The following is a 21,773-nucleotide window of genomic DNA, read 5'->3' as shown; positions in this document are numbered from 1 at the left end:
CAAAAGAGGCACGTTACTAGTTCTGTGTGCTCCGCTGTGCCACAGCCGCCGTGGCATGTGACTTTAGCCTCGTAGGCATCAGTTGGCTTTCCAGGCTGCTCTCAGAACCCACACATCCTTTAACCACCCAGGGAGACGTTTCTTCCTTTCTCAGCATTCTTCAAAGATGGTAAATTTAGATGCCTAGTAATAAATAGTATCCTACTCATTGCTGACAGTGCAGTAAGGCTCTTTCCATTCCAAATAAGGTTCTTTTTTATATTTTTGTTTTCTTTGGTGAAAAAAGAGGGAAGTTCTGCCAACTTTTGATGTCTGTCTGATAAAGAGAAACGTGAATTATGTTTACCAGGGAAGGGAGTGGGGTGGAAAACAATAAATACACAGGGTGTCCATAGGGTCTAGAAACACAACCTAATAATAATAATAACTGTGTTTCTGGACTTCATGTACTTTATCCCTCCCATTTAACAAATGCACGTATGTGTCCAGGAGGGTGATGAACGCTTGCCTTTCAACATTGATCTCTCCAATTTCTTGGTAGTTTTCTGTGGACGTAGACTGGAATTCTCTTGCCTTCTTGGTTAGTGCCATCCTTTACTGCCTCTGTAGGCTGGAGAAAAATGTCATGACTGTGACACAGCAAGCATTTCCCTGGGTGCTGGAGCTGAGAAGTGGTTCGTTGCACATGAGTGTCCAGAGGAAGTAGCCTCCTCAGCCAGCTGGGTAAAGCCCAGGATTGGCAACTGACTGTGAAATCCCCTGATTGGAAGTGGTGCAGGGATGGAGATCAGCAAAGACTATGCTTGAAGCCAAAGAGGTCTAACAAAGAAAAGTGTCCTCCTCCCAATCATTTTGTTTTCTTTCAGTGGGTAATACCTTAACACGGTTCAGGGGGTACACGATCAGAGTTATCACATCTACCCCTTTGCTAGTCGACTTAGTTCCCTCCCCCGAGAGAAACACTGTTTCCAATCTCTTGTACTCCTTTCAAGGGAGTATTGAGTTCCTGAGAAACTACTCACGTCTGTTCTTTTTTCCCCACTCTTGTATGTTAATGGGAGCGTATAACACGTTCTACAGTTGCTTTTTCACTTCAAATTATATCTTGGAGCTTATTCTGTATCAATTCATTAAGAAGCGTCATCCTTCTTATAGCTGCATTAGCATTCTGTTGCCGGGCTATACTGCAATGTATTGAACCAATCATCTGTTGATTGACATAAAGATGGTTTCACATCTTTTGCGCTTCTAACTACTTAAAATGAATAACCTGGTTTGTGTCATCTTTCTCATATTCGAGTTTATATATGGAATAGATTTATAGAGGGAAGGGCTAGCCTATGTTTTTATAAAGGAAGAAAGCAGACTTTCCTTAGCTCTTGTATGGTAGAAAAAATTGCTAAGACTCCCATCACAGCTGGCCTACTGAAGCAAGATATTAAATACAAATTAACCTAAGAACTTGGTTGAAGGAAATAAAAATACTACTTAAATAACCACGGGAATAAATTGACAGTGCTATAAATAAATTGACCCGTTATTAACGGGTTAGAAAGCACAGAACCTCAACACCCAAGACTGATACACCACATTTACCTTGCTGTTTCTTTTTTTTTTTTTTCTTTGCGGTGCGCGGGCCTCTCACTGTTGTGGCCTCTCCTGTTGCGGAGCACAGGCTCCGGGCGCAGCTGCTCTGTGGCATGTAGGATCTTCCCGGACCGGGGCACGAACCCGTGTCCTCTGCATCGGCAGGCGGACTCTCAACCACTGCGCCACCAGGGAAGCCCCTTGCCGTTTCTTTTATATTTGTAACAGGGACTTTTGCTTTGCTACATCTTTTCGGTTTCTCTATCTTCCCTATACGTCCCTATACTTAAATGGAAAAATTAAATCCAACTTTGCTTTACACTTGAGTGCAGTAATAGAAATCTATCCTCATTATCAAAAGGTGCTAAAACATTACTTTCTAGCAGGTTCTTTTATGTTCTGCTTAACTCTTTAACTCTACCAGAGTTACATCAGCATTTTTAAATAATCAGTGCCTTCTCCTTGCCCTCCTCCTGACGCCACTCCCCCAGCCTCCGACCTTCCATACTGCCGCTCCTATCCAGCCACCCTAGCACACACCCTTGTGGAAATTCACAGCCCGAAGGAAGTCAATATGAGTAGCCCTATAATTTCAGCACCAGGGCAGTCACTGAAGAAGACAAGAGGACATAAAAGCTAGTACCTGAAAGACATGGCATGGATTTTTCGGAAAGCAGGTACTAGATTTCCTCTCTAGACTTCTTAGCTGTTTCCCTAAGCCTGTGGCTTGATTCTTGGCCAAACTCCATGCCTTGTTTTTCAAGTGCCTGTGATCCTTCACTTGTGCCGTCGTCTTTTCTACAGAAGAGGTATGAGGCATGGAAGGAATATCATGTTTCCTTGTTAGCCCTGTCTGTTTTGTCTCAAGGACCCAAGAACTTAGTCTGTATTGCTTTATTTCTTTAGCTGTGGTCATAAAGGTAACAGCATAAACTTTTCTACCAACCGTTTTAACCATATGCCTACTTTAGCATGATTGGGGGCTTGGGAGAAGCCCATATTTAATCTACATGCTATCTGCCTGGTGAGAGTGATAATAACCAACATTATAGTTTCCCCTTAATGAAGGCCTCCTCGATGTCAGACACTTTGATCAATGTCTCTTGAGTTTCGCTGCAGAGCTGCGTATGTCCAGTGTGATTTATGGGCGTCTTCTGTCCTCGTTCTGTGCAAGGTGATTTTCTTTCGTTAGAGGACACATCCAGATTCCTAAACATATGTGTCAACAGTAAAACTAAACTGAAAAAAATGGCCATTGGCAAATGAGTGCATTTAATTTTGTTCACAGGCCCTTGGAAAAAGGAAGCCCTCTACTTGTCATAGCGTTTCTGTGGAAGAGTCCTATAGTTAATAAATACCTTGTTCTGGCATTACACTTTTTCAGAATGCATTCACTGACTTAATCTCATTGGAAGGTATATACTGAGAAATGTCAGCCTGTTACATTCAAACACCGTCTGTGAAATTCAAACAGATTATCCTTTATTGGGAGCCTTATGATTTTTGAGCATTATCATAAGGTCTTTCATAAATAAAATCCCTTTATCAGAGAATTTTGGTACAGCTTTATGCAGAAAAAGAAAACTCATATCCAGGTTCAAAATTTTGATTTGTGTCCATGAACATCTTCCATTCATACTGGAAAAAAAATCTGAGCATTCTTTCATGTGCAGGAATGTCATTCTTGTCATTTATTCACATTAGAGTATTTTGACCAAAAGTCAAGAAAAATCTGTTTATATCACTAGCCCCCCTCTTGGTGAGTTTCTTGACCTGAAACAATTTGCTGACCCATGAGAACCTCACCTTTTCAATTCGAACTGACCGCAAACTATGCCAACTACATGTCCTTAGGATTGGATGGGTGTTCTGAGATACGAATACCACCGATCCCCTCCATCACTCTGTACACCACCCCAGGGAAATCAGGTAACACTCCTCTCTAGAAGTCATCCAGGCCTCCTTTGACTCCTACCCAGATATCCCCTACCATTCAGGCCCTCCACCACTGGAATTCATCGTAATCTTTTTTTTTTTTTTTTTTTTTTTTTGCGGTACACGGGCCTCTCACTGTTGTGGCCTCTCCCGTTGCGGAGCACAGGCTCCGGACGTGCAGGCTTAGCGGCCATGGCTCACGGGCCCAGCCGCTCCGCGGCATGTGGGATCCTCCCGGACCGGGACACAAACCCGTGTTCCCTGCATCGGCAGACGGACTCTTAACCATTGCGCCACCAGGGAAGCCCCATCCTAATCTTTTAATCACCTCCCTTGACTTTCATCCCCAGCTAGTGCTACACACCTCAGCTGTGTCTCCCACATTCTTGCCTCCTTGCCTTTGCACATTCCACTCCCCTGTCTCCCTCTTCTTTCTTCCTCTGCATCTGTACAAGTCCTGTTCATCCTTTGAGCCGCCACCCCCCAAATCCCACATCTTCCTTGACCACCCCGGCAAACAGTAATATCTTCCTGTTCTACATTCCTCCAGGACTTTATTGTCTGTCTGTGCCACATACTCAGCTTTCTGTAGGCTTCTTTATTTGCTAAACTACCTTTGCCTCATCTAGATTGTCTTTAAGATTTCTTAAATACTTTATATCCTGTCCTCTCTCTTTAGTAACCCTGCACATGGTGAGCACTCAATAACCATGTGATTTGCTCTCTTTCTGAGCTTGATGGTGTCAGGTGCTTCAAGCTGTTTGGGAATGATGATGCTATGAAAACACTGCACCAAAAAGGAAGCAAAACAATTATACGGAGCCAAGGAAATGTTTCTTGATTTAGTTCCTTCCGGGCTGTCTTGCTGCAAGCTTGGAAAGATGTCCATTTTAGGCATGTGGCAGTGATCTCAATAGGGGGGATTGGTTTGCCACCCTTCTTGGATCCTGATTTGTATTATTGGAAGTCTCAGTCATCATAGGAATTGACTCATGTAATAGAACAATTGGGAAAAACAAAGTGGATGGATGTGTGTGGGAATGCTGATAAGCAGTGTTCATTAAGTGAAAGTTCTTGGGGGCCAACAACGATGTCTTCTGTATGTGCACACACACACGTGTCTCCATGTATTTGTGAGATGACTTGTTAAGATTCTGAAAGACAGTCATGTTTTATCTTGTTTTGTATAGTTTTGGCTTTTCCTGCCTATCTCCTGGGGATCAACCAGGACCGGCTGAAAGAAAAGCTAACGAGCCGGCAGATGGACAGCAAGTGGGGAGGCAAGTCGGAGTCAATCCACGTGACCCTCAACGTGGAGCAGGCGTGTTACACCAGGGACGCGCTCGCCAAGGCCCTGCACTCCAGGGTCTTTGATTTCTTGGTAGATGTAAGTAAACACAGCTCGGCATTGTTGACGCTGCGTATTTTAGCATCACGTAAAGAGTGAAACTTCTCAGAGCTTTGTTTCCGTGTTTCGTCTCATTCCTTATAACCGTTACTTTGCTCCTCCACTTTTTATCCTCACCCTGGGATCATTTTTTACTTTTCCACTTTTACTTCTAGCATTGTCCAGCAAGACTCTAATATGGTAACAGCCTCTTGTGGACAAAATATTTAGTGAAGCCAGGACTACAGACCAGAAAAAGAGGAGACCCATGGTCATGAATCCTTGAGTCTAAAGGTTTAGAATGTCGTACTTGTCATCTACTGCTGTGTTACAAATTAACCCCAAACTTAGGGGCTTAAAACAGTAAGCGTGTATTCTTTCATAGTTTCTGTGGATCAGGTATTTGGGAGTGACTTAGTTTGGTGGTTCTGATTCAAGGATGAGAGTGCAGTCAAGATGCTGATTAGAACTACAAGGCCTGGACTTCCCTGGTGGCGCAGTGGTTGAGAGTCCACCTGCCGATGCAGGGGACACGGGTTTGATTCCTGGTCCGGGAAGATCCCATATGCCACGGAGCCACTAAGCCCATGCGCCACAACTACTGAGCCTGCGCTCTAGAGCCCGCAAGCCACTACTGAAGCCCACTTGCCTAGAGCCCGTGCTCTAGAGAAGAGAAGCCACCACAATGAGAAGCCCGCACACCGCGGTGAAGAGTAGCTTCTGCTCGCCGCAACTAGAGAAAGCCCATGCACAGCAACGAAGACCCAATGCAGCCAAAAAAAGAAAAAACTACAAGGCTTGACTAAGGGTGGAGAACCTGGTTGCAAGATGGTGCACTCATATGGCTGTGGGCAAGATGCCTCAGTTCCTTGCTACGTGAGCCTCTTTTCTGGGCTGCTTGAGTATCCTCCCGACATGACAGTTGGTTTCCCCCAGAGTGAATAGTCTAAGAGAGAGCAAGGAAGGAGCCACGAAGCTTTTAATGTCCTCAGATATTGCCACTGTGCCATCTTCTGTTCATTAGAAGCAAGTCACTAAGTACAGTCCACAGTTAAGGAGAGGGGAATTAGGTTCCACTTTTGGGGGGGAAGAGTATCAGAGACTTTTTGGATATATGTTTTAAACTGCCATATATTTTTTAAATGATGGCATGACCGTATAGATATTATCTATACATATTCATATAAATACATATTTATATATGTGTACCCCTTATAGATTGTGAAAATTAGTCTCTCAGCAGTGTGGAACTGCCAGTGGCAGTCTGTTAATCACTGTAGCTTCTAAATGGTAGAATAATAATAGCAAGCACTCTTATAGCACTTAGTATGTAGCAGATCCTGTTCTAAGTAGTTTAGAAAAAAATAACTTAATTTTTACAACACCCCTGTGACTTAGGTATTATTCTCTCTGTCTTACGGATAAGCTAACAGGCACAGAGAGGTTAAGGAACTTCCCCAAGGGCACACCACTATTAAGTGATAAACCTAGGAATTGAGCCCAGGTAATTCGGCAGTGCTCCAGCTATTTCATTCCTCTGCCTTTTATATATTCAAGCCAGAAAGGACCCCAGGGGGACCCTAGTCAAGGGACAGCAGCCTGGCCATTAGATCCAAAAAGTCTGTGTTTGAGTCCAGGCAGCAACATCTATAAGGCTTAAAGTATGGTTGGTGTGTTTAGGGTTGAGTAAGTCGGGGCAGGATAGGGTAATTATTCTGTGTACTACTTGTGGTTATTTTAAGGGTAAGATTGCTTCGGAAGGTCAGGGTCATAACGAAACATTAGTCATTCTTTTACCTTGTCCAGGCCCCTCATTTTTACTGAGAAGGGAATCTTAGCCCTGAGTGTTGGTGGTTTCGCCCAAGGCCATTCAGCAAGAGGGTAGTGCCGAACTGGGATTAGAACCCACAGCTCTTGTCTCTGTTCAGTGCACCTTCCGGTGCTGGCCTTCCCACCTTATTTCCTTTCTGTCTTCCCTTGATTTTTTTGTGTGGAATAATGAGGTAGATAAGCGATACTAATTGGAGCTGACATTTACTAAGCCCTGACTGTTTGCCAGGCACTGGGCTAAGTGCTGTGTATCATTACCCATTGACTCATAAAAGATGAGTGTCCTTTTCTTCACCTGGAAAACACCTCTGGTACTTAAAAATTCATCCGGTTGTTCACCACCCCCAGGAATTTTCCTCCTACATTCCTCCCTCCCCTGCAGTCCTCACCAACCCCCTCTCACCTCCACCTATCCTCCTATCATTGTCTGTTCCATTGATTACACGTCTCTCCTCACAGTGGTCAAGAACACAGATATAGTCCTCATACTACTTAAATTTAATTCCAGACCCTTCCTCTTGTCCAGTGTGATCTTATGCTTTATGATGTTATCACTGTTGTTAAGAGAATGGTAGTGAGAATTAAATGAAACAACACTTGAGAAGCCCTTAGCGAAGCCTGGCACAGGTGATTGTTGAATATGTGTAAGCTGCTTTTATTACCTTCCCTTTACTACTAATTTATGGTATTACTATCCATAGTTGCCTCTGAGAATAGAGACTGTCTTCTTGACATTCCTGCCGTATTATGTTAGGTGATCATTAATTGACTACAGGGCATCCCTCATTTTATTGCGCTTTGCAGATACTGTGTTTTTTTACAAATTGAAGGTTTGTGGCAACTCTGTTGAACAAGTCTGCCGGTACCATTTTTCCTACAACATTTCGTGTCTCTGTGTCACGTTTTGGTAACTCTTGCGATATTTCAAACTTTTTCATTATTATATTTGTGATGGTGTTCTGTGATCTTTGATGTTACTACTGTGACTTGCTAAAGGCTCGGAAGATAGCATTTTTTAGCAATAAAGTACTTTTTGATGAAAGTATGTACTTTTTTTTAGATGTAATGCTATTGCACACTTAATAGACTGCAGTATAGTGTAAACATAACTTTTATATGCACTGGGAAACCCAGAGATATGCTGTGACTCACTTTTTTGTGACATTTGCTTTATTGCAGTGGTCTGGAGGCAAACCTGCAGTATCTCTGAAGTATGCCTGTACCGAATGGGGTCAATGGAAATAATATTTACAAATCTTTCAATATTGGTTCTTTTTGTGAAACAGGGTTGACTTCAATCACCCAAGATGATATTTTCTTCCAAATCTTAAGACTTCTTGAGACAAACTAGCTCTGCCAGAAATGAGTGGTTTTCATCATTAAGCAAACTTTTTTTTCCCTACCAGACTAGTTTTTATTAGATTCTGGTGGTTTCCCAAAGTACTTGACATTGCACTGAGACCTTTTTTAAGGGGCAATTCACCTGTCTTTCTGTCGTCCTCTATTTCTAGTAACCGGGAGTAGCTGCTTCCCTTCCCCCCATGCATGCCCATTTCTAATATGAATGTAAAAGGAATTACTTACCATGCTGCTTACTTTCTTCTAGTCCATCAACAAAGCGATGGAGAAGGACCACGAGGAATACAACATTGGTGTCCTGGACATCTATGGCTTTGAAATATTTCAGGTAAGACCCGTTTGAGTAGTTGGAGACTACGAAGGGAGATACTTTTTACCTGGCTTGAAAGAAATAATTCTAGGCCATGGAAGAAAAACCGTCATGGCTCATTTTTGCCTCTGAGTTCTTCATGTACTATTACCAAATTAGTTTCTCCTAAATATAAACTACGCTGCTCTCTACTGATGCCGCCAACATTTCTGTTAAGCCTTTTCACTAAATCACTCAACAAATGACTTTAAAATGATTTTGCAGAAACAATTACATGAAAGTAACATTTTCCTTTTTTTTTTTCCCCAGAAAAATGGCTTTGAACAGTTTTGTATCAATTTTGTGAATGAAAAATTACAGCAGATTTTTATTGAACTCACATTAAAGGCAGAACAGGTGAGCAGTCCCCCTTCCTTCATCTTGTTCTATTTCTAATTTGGTTTGTTTTAAAGGGTATAGATTTCTCTCTTTTGGTAATAGATTCAGATTTTAGTCTTGTATTAGGAAATGTACTTAATAGAGTCAGGCAGAAATACCATATGCCACTGTGACATTTTAGTCTGAAGTATAAACACCATCTGCTACCTTTTCTTTCTTCTTTAAGTAAATGATGCTGTGAAGTTGGACTTAGGACTGGCTGTTTTTACTACTCTCTGACTCATTGACCAAGTAGAAATGGAAGCCTATTCCAACCCCAGCTGTCTGTGGCATATACTGTGTTCCAAAGGAAAACTTGGTTTTCTCAGATTTGCTCTGCTCCCAACCTAACATAAAAATAAATGTGTCTTTAACAAAGCTGGTATTTAAATTTGGACTTGAGGTAACTTGTCTTGCTTATACTACCTTCTGAAAGTCCAGGGCAGGTTCCCTTTCATCCTGGTACCTACTGTTTGTCGATTTCTTGGGTCGCTCTAATAAGGTACCACAAACTGGATTGCTTAAAACAATAAAATTTTTTTCTCTCCCAGGTCAGGAGGCCAGAATTCAAAATCAGACTGTCACTAGGGTAACACTCGTTCCAAGGGCTCTAGGAGAAAATCCTTCCTTGCCTTTTCTAGCTTGTGGCTCCTGGCATTCCTTGTCTTGTGGCAGCATAACTTCAATCTCTGCCTGTGTCTTCACATGACCTTCTGTCTGCATCCAAATCTCATTCTTTTCTCTTATAAAGGCGCCAGTCATTGGATTTAGGGATCACCCTAAATCCACGATAATTTTATTTACGAGATTCCTAGCTAATTATACCTACAGACATCCTATTTCCTCACATTTTGAGGTTCTAGGTGGACACAAAATCTTGGGGGACACATTCAACCCATTACACACATCAAGGGCTGTTTGAGGAATGTTTGTTCATGGACGTGTTCGTGCCTCTGCTTAGGAACCCCAGTAACCAATGGTTTTCACAGAAACCTCTGCCCTGGGATTCTTCCAGTCCATCAGTGTAGCTAGAGCAAAACCCTAAGGGAGGACGTGGTAGGGACTGAGATGGGAGAAGAAGGCGGAGGCTAGATCACAGAGGAACTGTGTAGGGGGTGGCAGATTTTAGAGTCAGTACGATGGGAAGCCATTGGAGAATTTTGACTAGAGAGTGACGCGAGCTGATTTGTGTTTGCTTTTGACCAGGTGGCTCTGGCTCTGTAAACCTACAGGTAGGGTGGGGCAGGGGAGGGCAAACAGGAGTGGAAGTTTCAAAACCGGTTAGGAGCCTCCTGCCTGAGACTGGGCAAGAAAGGGGGTGAGTAGACAGTGATGGCAGCAGTAGAGGTGGTGCTGTGGTGACGTGGTCAGAGCTGGCATGTTTTGGAGAGTGAGTCAGCCTGAGTTGCTCAGTATAATTACCAAAGGGAAAAGGAGTCAGGGATGATTCCTTCCTCTGTAGCTTGAATAACAGGGCCAATGGGGAGACTGTTTACTGAAGGGTAAGATGAGAGCAGTTGGTTGGAGACAGTGGAGGGATGGAGGGCCAGAACCTGGTAGGTTTGAGAGGCCTGTTATACCTCTGGGTGGAAATTCCAGTATATGAAATACATCAATATATGAATCTGGAACTCAGTGGGGAAGTCTAGACTAGAGAAATGAATTCAGGTGTCATTAGGCTATAGGTGTTATTTTAAGCCAGGAAGTTGACTGGAATTACCTAGAGAACGAGAGTGGAGGAAACAAGGCTGGGAGATTGAGCCCTGAAAGTCTCCATCAGTGTACGGATCTGGATAAAAAGAGCGAGCCAGCAAAGGAAGCTAACAAAGCCAGACTGCTGAGGAAGGAGGAGAACCAGGAGAGTGTGATGGTGTTCGTCCAGTGTAACGAGCAGCTGACCTGAATGAGGGGCCTTCCCTTTACATACCTAGATGCTAATCTGTACTTCTGTTCCATGTTGAGTTCAAAAAGATGGTTCTGTAACTGGACCTACAGGTTAAGCCATTTTAAAGTCAAAAACAATTGTATGGGATCAATTCCATATGGTTCCAACCAAACATAAAAATGACCAAGCAATGAAATGCTCCTTTCCTCTTCCTCTTAGAAAAAATTAAGATTGCAAGTTTTTAATTGAAGGGCATTCAGGTTTTTCTTTCCTCGTGATTCCTGTGCCTGTGGTATCCGTCATGTGCAGAGCTCCAGCTGGTCTCCACTGGGTAATACTGTGAATTCCCACTTTCTGTTCTACAGGAAGAATATGTTCAAGAAGGCATCAGGTGGACACCCATCGATTACTTCAATAACAAAATCGTGTGTGACCTCATCGAGAACAAAGTTGTAAGTATCGGTCTGGTGTGTCTCTTCACGGCTCACAGGTTTACACTAAGTGAGTTTTTGTTCTCTCTGTCATTGTATTAGAATAAGCAAAGTGACGGCTCTGATTTGCAGAGAGTTGTAGCGATTACATTTATTTTGCTTGTGGGTATATGTGTGAAAATAGAGTTTTACTCTTGTAGTTAATATACACATGTGTATGAGTACATTGCCAATTTACGAACGGAGGTTGTTACTGAATCTTAAGAGAAGACAGTTATGACTTATGTTGATGGCATAGCATATGAAGAGATATAAACTTGGCCCTGCCTCCTAGACCATTTGTACAGCTTCTAGGACTTTAGCCCTAGAAATGATTCAAAAGGAAATAAAAGGGTATAGAGAGAGATCTGTACAGTACTGTTGTGTTCTGTTTTTTTTATAAAAGTCCCAACCGGAAACAGTGAAAACATCCATAGAGAACTCAGTCCTTAAATAAACGATAGCATAGAAGAGTAGGGAAATATAGCCATCAAAACAATAAGTATAAAGACTGTGTAAAACAGCAGGATTATTTATAAACTAGTGCTATGCAGAAAAAGTAATACATGATAGAATGTGTCCAGTGTGTAGCTGTATTAACCATGTCTATATGGGTAACAGGCTGAAAGCAAACATTAAGAAATGAATTAGGGTCCAAGGGAAATGTTTTTATCTTTCGGGTTTAAAAAATCAACCTAGTACAAATAGGAGTGAGCAGATAATGATCTTTCTGTTTATGGCTTTGAATAAAACTTCAGGGAGTTAAACTATTCTCTTTTTTTTTTTTGAAAATGGACTTTCCCCCATCGTTAGATCTAAGTGGTGACTCCCATTTGGGAGTATTAATAGCATTCTCCCTCAAAGGGAAAGATTGACTTTCAAGATGGTATCTTAAATCTAGGGAGCGGTTTCCTTGCTTAAGGAAAGACCTGATAAACAGTATATGTTTTAAAACAGTCACTGAGTTGGGACTTTGCTCTCTTGGTCCCATCAGAACCCCCCTGGGATCATGAGCATCCTGGATGATGTATGTGCCACGATGCACGCGGTGGGTGAGGGAGCGGATCAGACGCTGCTCCAGAAACTTCAGATGCAGATTGGGAACCATGAGCACTTCAACAGCTGGAACCAAGGCTTCATTATTCACCATTACGCTGGGAAGGTATGGCCAGGGAGCAGGGCTTCAGCAGGAAAGGGGAAGCTATCCTTTTCAATGTCTATCTGTATCAGTAAGCCTTTGGGTCTGTAATCTATTTTCTCACGAGGCAACTGAAAGCAATGTCCATAGAGTTTTATGTGCCTCACTGTGTTTTATTCATCCATCATTCATTCATTCAACAACATGGGACCCATGAAATATTTGGAGAGACAAACAGAAGATAGTGTGTATACACCACTGTGTATTTTTTAGCATGAATCACCCTTAATATAACATAAGCATGAATCAACCTATATATATACGTATATATATATATATATATATATATTTTTTTTTTTTTTTAAAGATGTTGGGGGTAGGAGTTTATTAATTTATTTATTTTTGCTGTGTTGGGTCTTCGTTTCTGTGCGAGGACTTTCTCTAGTTGTGGCAAGCGGGGGCCACTCTTCATCGCGGTGCGCGGGCCTCTCACTATTGCGGCCTGTCTTGTTGCGGAGCGCAGGCTCAGTAGTTATGACTCACGGGCTTAGTTGCTCCGCGGCCTGCGGGATTCTCCCAGACCAGGGCTCGAACCCGTGTCCCCTGCATTAGCAGGCAGACTCTTAACCACTGCACCACCAGGGAAGCCCCAACCTATATATTAACTGCTGAAGGAATGAGATTTTTTCTCACCTCTTATGCAATCACAAGCTTGCATTTTTTACTTGCCCATCCTCCCTGGGAGTATACATAAGGACCAGAGGCTCACTTTGGGGTTCTCATAAAATGCGTGATTACTGGGTGCTACTGGGTACCAAGCTTTGTGTGGGTACTGGTGATACACAGATAAGTAAATTGATGTCATGATATTTGGGACTTCCTAGTACTGTGGAAATTCACTGGTCTCACCCTTCATCCCAATAAGTCTCTTATTAACTAAGGAGGGTCCTTGAGTATGAGACTTCAACTAAACTGATCTAACTCTGACACCATTTGTAGGAGAAATCGAAAAGCCTCAGATGACATGGCCCACTGCGGTGCGTTTGTGAGCATAGAGAGTTTTATCTTACTCCATCTTACCTAAACTTTAGAGGAAGAATTAAGTGTATTATTTACATACCCCTATAGATCCATCGAAGAAGGGCTATGTAATCATGAGAGCTGGGGTCCTGGTCATGTATCGTTTGGATCGTGTAAGCAGCCAGAGACCATCCATCAGCATCTCCAGGCCATCGCCAGCTGAAGTCATCTAACAAGTTAAAACATGCACAGCCTTAATGTGACAGATCGGGATGAAAGCCCAATTGTTATATCTGGAAATACACACACTCTCTGGAGGACAGCCATGCCAGCTTGGATGTTTTGCTCAATGAAATACTTAAAGGGTAAAATTCGATATCTTTCCATTCTTGGCCAGGTATCCTATGACATGGACGGCTTTTGTGAGCGGAACCGTGATGTGCTGTTTATGGATCTGATCGAGCTTATGCAGAGCAGTGAGCTGTAAGTGTGTTTGCCTTATCCGACACAGGATAGAGGTTTGACCAGATTTTCAATATTAGAACAAACGTGTGACATTCGAATGGTCGGCGTTATGTTTCCTTGTGCTGTTGGGTCTGGGTTATCATTAGACAATTCAGCTTCTCAAAACAGCTTTTTTCCCCCCGGTCTTAGTCTCTCCCTTGTACCCCTGATACTTCCCACCCCACATGCTAAGTGCTATCTGCATGCCCTTCAGGGCCCCCAGTTACATCATTTTCAATGGTTTTATCAGGGAGAAGTGCCCATTCTGGAGTTGGGTTGGGATGGCTGTGCCTGACTATCTAAGAGTGAGACAGTCTGGCTCTGTGACACTTTGCCCTCAGGACATCATCCCAAGAATTCTCCCTCTGTTTTTGAAAATGCTAATAGCTTAGCTAAACCGAAGTTAACCTGAATTGCTGAAGCCCTTGGGAAATGGCTCAAGAACTCAGGGAGGGGCACTCAGAGATCCATTTTAACCCCCAAGACCCTGACTAAGCTAAAAGCATAGAGCAGGGGGGGCATCCGCCTTGCAAGCTGCTGGAGCTCCCAGGGCCAGCTTTGCCATGTCCTTTCCTTGCCTCTTCCGTGCAAAGGTCCCCCGTGGTCCTGGGTAGTGATGTGAGATGTCATTTACATGATCAGGCCTGTCCATGCCTGGCAAGTACAATATTGCACAGTCTTCCAGATTTTTCAAGTTTTAGATCTGTCTCCAAGTAATAGTTGCCATTTTAGTCTCTGTTACTTCAGCTATCATAATATCAAGGGTTAACTTCTTTGATCAACAGCTGCGAGCCTGATAATTTTCTAGAAAAGGCCTGACTTCAATGAAGGCAAAACTTGAGTTTCCTTTTTGGTCCGTGGTTCGAAGTTCTGCTCCGTTTAACCCTCTTCCCCTCCCTCCAGCCTCCACTCCTCCCTGGCCCTCATCTCCCCAGGCCTGCACTTTCGTGGCACTCACACCCCTCACTTCGGAGATTCTTCTCTCAAAACGTAAAATCTATTTGCTCTTAAAAAGTCAGGTAAGCCACAAGTCCTGGCTTTTGGAGTTTATGAAAATCAGGTGCAGGCATGCTTTCAGAGGTTTTTTTAATTATTAAAATTACTGCAAAATTCAAGAGCTACTGATACTTCCATGTAAAACTCCTGTCATGTAGACATGGTCTGTTGTTTGGTAAACACATGTGCTGTAAAAAATCCAAAATTGTGTCTGGTGAGGTTATGAAAGTAGAATGCTGTGGAGACTTCCTAGAAAATCCGTGATGCCCAATAAGTCTTTTAGGGGGAATTTCCTTTGAGTGGCAGATTCCTAATTTACATGGATCACATCATTCATTCATTCATTCAATCCGCAAATATTTATTGAGCACCTACTGTGTACTAGGCTCTGTTCCAGACACCAGGGACACTAAGGTGACTAAGACATTGTCCCTGCCCTGTGCCTTTTGAGGCAGGCCTGTCGACAGATGTAGCTCAGTTACAACTACTAATGAAGTTGCATATTCAGCAGGCAAAGCATTAGTGGATTAGCTGCACTTAAAATTGCTCATACTCAAAACACGTTTTGTCTAGGTTTTTTGCTTGAGGGAAGGGAGGGTTGATACAGTGCCCTATTGACATCTTGTAGGCAGAGGCCACTGATGCTGTGAAACATCCTAGAGTGTGTAAAGCAGCCCCAGGCCCCAGCACAGAATTATCCAATCCCAAATATCAGTAGCACCAAGACTGAGAAACCCTGCTTTGGAGCAAAGCAGAATCTGCATTGGATCTGGACAATTCATACAAATCCCTGCATTCTGGTCTATCTTACTTATCTCAGAAAACCCACACTGACCCCCCTCTGTTGTGTCCTGTTGCCAAGGTGTATCTCAGTTCTAGTGGGTGGGGAAATCTGAAAGGCAGAGTTTAAAATTTTATTTTTCAGGTCTAGACTCCAGGATGCTTCTGTCTTAGAATTCTCTGTCTACGTTTCTTGTGTCCACTGCTTTTTTTCTCCCGGGTCACAACTTGATGGCTTGAGTCAGATGGCCATTCTGTATCCAAGGTTCTGTGCTTCTGGACGACTCTCTCCATTCTCTATGGATGCAGGCTTTCCAGCCCCCAAGGTACTTACTGATTGCTAATCCATTCTCTTTCTCCTTTTCCAGACCTTTTATAAAGTCTTTATTTCCGGAAAATCTGCAGGCTGACAAGAAAGGACGCCCAACTACTGCTGGAAGCAAAATAAAGGTTTGTTCTATTTTAATAGGGAAATTTATGGATGCCTATTAAGAGGTAGGGTTTTCTAGGCGTCAGGAACTACACCCCTGGGCCAGGATGCGGTCAGGGAGATGTAACAGATTCGTTACAGAAGATGGCCAGAAGTAACATTGCTGCTTGAGAAAGGGTTACAGGATGCAGGTGAATTTGACTTGGCTGAACTGAAACCCCAAATGGATATTAAGTACCTCATAGCTTAATGGTCAGCAGATGATAATCAGTTACTTTCTAAGAGGAAGTGGCTTTATACTGAATCTAGGAGAATTCACATTAAACTGTCAGAGAGATTTTATGATCAAGAGCCACATTTTGGATTTTGATGATGCTTTTCCAGACCAGACGCCAGAACTTGCCAATTACGGAACTTTACGAACCTGAAATTCTACTGGGTCTTATATGGGGAATTTATGCACCTTCTGCACTGGGTCTTGTGGGCCCTCCTTTCTGTGAATTACAGGCATCTCGGCTTCACAGTGTCTCAAAGTCAGAGGAATTCTTAGTGTTTCTTGAGAGCCTCTCATGGAGAGTGCATTGAATTATCGGAGGCGCTGTGTGGTGAAATCGGTTGTCCCTGATTACTCTCTGAATTTAGAGGTTCTGTCAAACACACTCCATCATGTCATTTTTTGAAAAACAGTCACTAAACGTTTTCTTATTTAATTATATCAGTTAAAAACAGTTTCTTATTTTATATTTTTATTATATTTTTTTAATTTTTATTTTATATTATAGTTGATTTACAATGTTGAGTTAGTTTCAGATGTACAGCAAAGTGATTCAGTTATACATATACACATATCCGTTCTTTTTCAGTTTCTTTTCCCGTGTAGGTTATTACAGAGTACTGTGTAGAGCTCCCTGTGCTATACAGTAGGTCCTTGTTGATTATCTATTTTATATATAGCAGTGTGTATATTAAATACAGTTTTTTCAAGAATCATACCAATTAAATACCACCCTGTCTTTATAATCAATGGAATCATTGAGTGATTAAGAGTAGGGCGCTGGGGCTCGTCACCTGTGTTCAAATCCCTCACCGTGTGATCGCCGGCAAGTTACCTAAACTCTCAGTGCCTCTTTTGCCTTAGAGATTTCAGTACGTATCTCAGGGGGGTACTGTGGTGATTAATTTCCATCGTCCATCTAAGGCACACACTGCCTGAAACATAATAAGCCCAAACCGTGTATGCTTTCCTGTTCCATACTACTCCATCTGTCCCCTCCCTCTCTGCCACGCTTCTTCATCTCTGCTTAATTCTCAGTGGACACTTGATGTGCTTGTTCTGACTGTCCACCCCCCTGTGTGGCTCTGTGTGTCCAGATCCTACATGTCCTTCTCACAGTGCCCTCCGATAACCCCGGCCCCGCGAACACCATGGTTGCTGCTGCCTGTTTTGTTCACGGGCGTTTTCTTCTCCGAGTGCTGCACCTATGGAAGCCTGTCTTCCCAGCCTCTGAGGGCATAAGCCCTGCGTGAAATAAAAGGGAACATCACAGCCACGAGACGCTTCCATCCGGAGGAGCTTCAGGTTTTGTGCAGGAAGTCAGGCGCACGCTAGAGGGTAGCGTTTTGAGTTGGAGGGTAGAGTCCTCTGGGATTAAGGACAGTCATGTTCAAGGAACTTGAGACCTACAGTAGTCCTGGGACAGTGTCTGGATTGAGTTCACTGGGGCAGAGAGTTGACGGCAGGGAGGAGATGCGGTTCTCACGAGGCCCCAGATAATTGACATCTGCACGGAGCTCTGACTCAAGCTTTAACTTCTAGGTCCTGGATCAGGATTAGCTCCAGGCTGGAAAATCTAGTCACAAGACTGTCACATCCAGATCCAAGGGGCCCAGATCCTCAAGGCTGCAGTGACTCACGTTCAAGTGGTCTGGATTCTCAGTCCAACTTATTCCCTATAAAAAGCAGGGTGGTGTTAGGAGCATTTTTCTCCTCCTTGGAAGACTTGACCCCTTCATATTCTTGTCTAGTATTATGCTCAAAATAGCCACCTTCCGGGTGTGCTCAAAATGTTCAGGATTGCTATGGTCTGGGGAGGTCAGCCTGAAGTCAGCCAGCTCATCTAGGGAGACCGTACTATGCCTATTCTCACCAATGGTATCCTCTTGGTGAACTGTGTGACCTCTGCCCGTCTGACACTCTGCCTCCATGTAGGAATGAGATTCTCCCTGTTTTATGTCTCCTGAGTCACCTCTTAGAGATGCATAGCCGTGGCCCAATCTCTTACACCTTTCACGTCTACAATATTTTGCAGATGCTAAGTATCATCTTTTTCTTTTTTAATTTTTATTGAAGTATGGTTGACTTACAATGTGTTTCAGGTGTCCAACAAAATGATTCAGTTATACATCTATATGTATGTATTCTTTTTTAAGTTCTTTTCCATTATAGGTGATTACAAGATATTGAGTATAGTTTCCTGTGCTATACAGTAGGACCTTGTTGGTTATTTTATATATAGTCACTAAGTATCATCTTAATGATATCCCTGAGGTTAAACGTTTAAAGGGATCCTGAGTTCCTTGGAAGAAAAATTAAATTTATGTTCAAGGTAGTCTTAGTGTTGGGAATCTTATTGTATTCTAATTCCTTAAAATTTAAAACTGTTCTGTAGGATTTAATTAATAGAATATTTGCTTGGTGAGAACTCCCACTATCTTTGTTTATAAATAAGAGTATTCTTTCCTTAATAACATGTCATTTTTGAGGCTTTCCTGAATTCTACATTGTTGTGGCTAAAAGGGACCGGTTTTGAAATTAGAGCCAAAGATGGAGGGAATGGAGCTCCGAGCTGGCAAAGTGGACGGGGCTACGGCTGTATCTAAGTGAGACTGGGCCTCTAAGGGAGCAGATATGATGAGAGACGCGAGTGCCGTGAGGTCACTGGACTCATAGACATTTAACATCTTTTCCACCCTTCAGATTAAATTAGAGGTCTTCTAGTTCAACCTACTTAGTTTACAGATGGGGAAACTGGGGCCCAAAGAAATTTAGTGATTTGCAACATAGCTCACAGAGAGCAGAGCCAGGATCCCAATTCAGGCTTGCTAACAATCTATGTGGAGGGTAGAATGGGGAGCTGTCACTCTAAGCCTTTCTCACTGTCCTGTCTGCACTTTTTTTTTTTTCTTTTTTTTTGCGGTACGCGGGCCTCTCACTGCTGTGGCCTCTCCCGTTGCGGAGCACAGGCTCCGGACGCCCAGGCTCAGCGGCCATGGCTCACGGGCCCAGCCGCTCCGTGGCACACGGGATCTTCCCGGACCGGGGCACGAGCCCGTGTCCCCTGCATCGGCAGGCGGACTCTCAACCACTGCGCCACCAGGGAAGCCCCTGTCTGCATATTTTAATGCCTGCTTCTGTAGGCAAGTAGACAAGCCTCTGTAGGCAAGCCTCTGTCTGCCCTTGTAGGGCAAGTGCCTTTGGTAGCTTTCTGTTCTAACTCATGGGCTCTTCTTGTCTGGAGCCAGAGTAAATCCAACCTGCTGCTTCCCAACCACTTCAGGGGGCATTTAAAGTTGACCCATAGCTAAATACAGGATAGTTTTGAGATATATTCCTGTTTGCTCAAAATGATTATTCCAAAACCTAAAGGCTTCTCTCTAATCCTAACTCACCCAGTTAATTCCTTTTGTCATCACACTAAATTATTCCATATCTTCCTTAAGGAGGAGGATGGCATTGTGGTTAAGAAAAAAACTTGGTAGCTCACAGACTTGGGTTCTAGCCTTACTTCTGCTTACTAGTTATATCGTCTTGAGTAATACTTTATTTATTTAAGGCCCCGTTTTCTCATCTAATAAATGGGAATGATAATTGTAAGAAGCTACTTCTTAAAATTCTGAGGCATAAGTAAGAAAATCCATGTGTCTAGCCCATGAAGCATATTCAGTACTTGTTAGCCGTTACTATTTTGAGCTATTGAATAGCTCAATGGAAAGCAGTATGCCAAGTGTCATATAAACTTAAGTCGAACTTGCCCCTGTGTTTTCTTATGCTAAGTTGAAAAGGTATGCTCCTAAATGCTTAGGACTAAAGAGTCTGCTAAGTTATACGTAAAAATTAAAAAATAAAAATTAAGAGTTTGGGAACTTAAAAAATAAAGCTTTATTATAACCAGTCCCTCCCCAGCTTCATCTTACGTGTTGCAAAGATCATTAAATTTGTCCTCAAGTACAATCTCTCTCTCATCAACAAGGAAGATGAGAGTCAATTTACATTTTTATCGTAGAGCTTTGCTTTGATCATACAACCTCGGCAGCTTTGCCCTGACTTCCAAGCATTGCAAAGAATGCCATATTCTGCACATCTAAACAGAGAACTTTGGCTTTGAATATACCCAAGAGTTTTTCTCAAGGGTTTCAGATTCCCCAAACCCATGAAAACAGAAAAGTCCTAATTGAGAGAGGGTTGACTACTGCAGGCAGATCCCTTCTGCTGACTTTGTAATGGTTTTCTGGCTTTGGAGATCCCTTTCCTCTATTTTCTTTCAGAGGTTTTCTCTCTTCATGCTGATTTGCTTAGAATGAGAGGTTGCATGTGTGCCCCATTATTGGATCCATAGGGTATGCTCAGCTGTGTGGTGCTGGGAATGCTGATGTGGGCTCTGCTCCTGTTTCTTCAGACAACATTTGTGGTACTCATGATTTGAAATACCTCATAAGCAATTTCAGCTTTATTTATGTGGCTTTTTCTTCTTGAACCCAGTTCCATCGTGGGTACCCGATGCACAGGTAGTAAGAGCTGATTTTACATTGAATGTTTTAGTTCGTGAAAGAGTAAGTTTCCCGCCACACTGAAAGGGCTGTGAGTCAGCAGGTTTGGAAAAGGACATGCTGAGGAAGAAGGTGAATGAAATGGCCTATAAAAGATATATGAATTCTGAGATTTTTAATGTATCTCCCACTTTTTAATTGTGAATTTCCATCATTTTAATAAGGTGATTCTTCATTGGTTAGATTGCCTGAAAAGAGTACAGGGAATTTTGATGATCTATCCTTGCAAATACATTTGTGCACCTCCCTTCCCCTCAGAGTTTATGAGAAAAATGTATTTGCAAAGGCCGTCAGTCAATATAAAATGAACTAAATTTGTTAACAATTGGCATGTTTCCCTGTTTCTCCTACAAAGAATTATATGGGAGGATTTACTGGGTTTGGGGGTGGGGTTTTTTGTCTTATTTTATTAACTATACTAAAAATACCTCATCGTTTTCAAAAATCTAATTTCAAACCCACTTGAGAGTGTTCAAATCACCATAACAGTGAGTAGAGCTTTAAGAAAGTGTAGTAGGCCCGAGTTAAGCCTAATGAACAAACTGTCCTGAGGATGAATTTCTAGCTGTACATTTGCACACAGGTCTCCTTTGAAAGTTGGTCTGCTTTAGGGCAAGTTCCATGTTTCTAAATGGTGTTACTCTTCCTTTCTAGAAACAAGCCAATGACCTTGTGAGCACCCTGATGAAATGTACACCTCACTACATTCGCTGCATCAAACCCAATGAAACCAAGAAGCCCAAGGACTGGGAGGAAAGCAGGTATGGTGAAGACATAGACAGGAGGTCAAGGCCAACCTGCATGGTCCCACCCCGTTTTCCCTTCTGCTCAAGCTGGGCCCTCCTATGCCCGAGGCAGGAGCAGTTTCAATTGCCTTCCCATGTGTTTTGTGTCTTAA

At 42.8% G+C, this 21,773-nt stretch overlaps 1 protein-coding gene across 3 annotated transcripts in view; it reads left to right on the top strand.

Annotated features, from left to right (window-relative positions):
* Positions 1 to 21,773, top strand: part of MYO1E (myosin IE) — a gene marked incomplete at its 5' end in the record, with an annotated part of 204,792 nt that overhangs the window by 133,901 nt on the left and 49,118 nt on the right. For all 3 annotated transcript variants that reach the window (XM_082847629.1, XM_082847628.1, XM_082847630.1), the window contains 8 exons: positions 4,713 to 4,909; positions 8,346 to 8,426; positions 8,718 to 8,804; positions 11,076 to 11,162; positions 12,175 to 12,342; positions 13,736 to 13,821; positions 15,987 to 16,068; positions 21,530 to 21,636. In XM_082847629.1, the coding sequence (XP_082703755.1) occupies positions 4,713 to 4,909; positions 8,346 to 8,426; positions 8,718 to 8,804; positions 11,076 to 11,162; positions 12,175 to 12,342; positions 13,736 to 13,821; positions 15,987 to 16,068; positions 21,530 to 21,636 (895 nt within the window). The remainder of the gene's footprint in view (positions 1 to 4,712; positions 4,910 to 8,345; positions 8,427 to 8,717; positions 8,805 to 11,075; positions 11,163 to 12,174; positions 12,343 to 13,735; positions 13,822 to 15,986; positions 16,069 to 21,529; positions 21,637 to 21,773) is intronic.

Source organism: Leucopleurus acutus, assembly GCF_964270905.1.
Source record: "Leucopleurus acutus genome assembly, chromosome: 1".
Classification (NCBI taxonomy): domain Eukaryota; kingdom Metazoa; phylum Chordata; class Mammalia; order Artiodactyla; family Delphinidae; genus Leucopleurus; species Leucopleurus acutus.
Note: the sequence above shows the minus strand (reverse complement) of the source record. Positions and strands in the feature narration are given on the sequence as shown.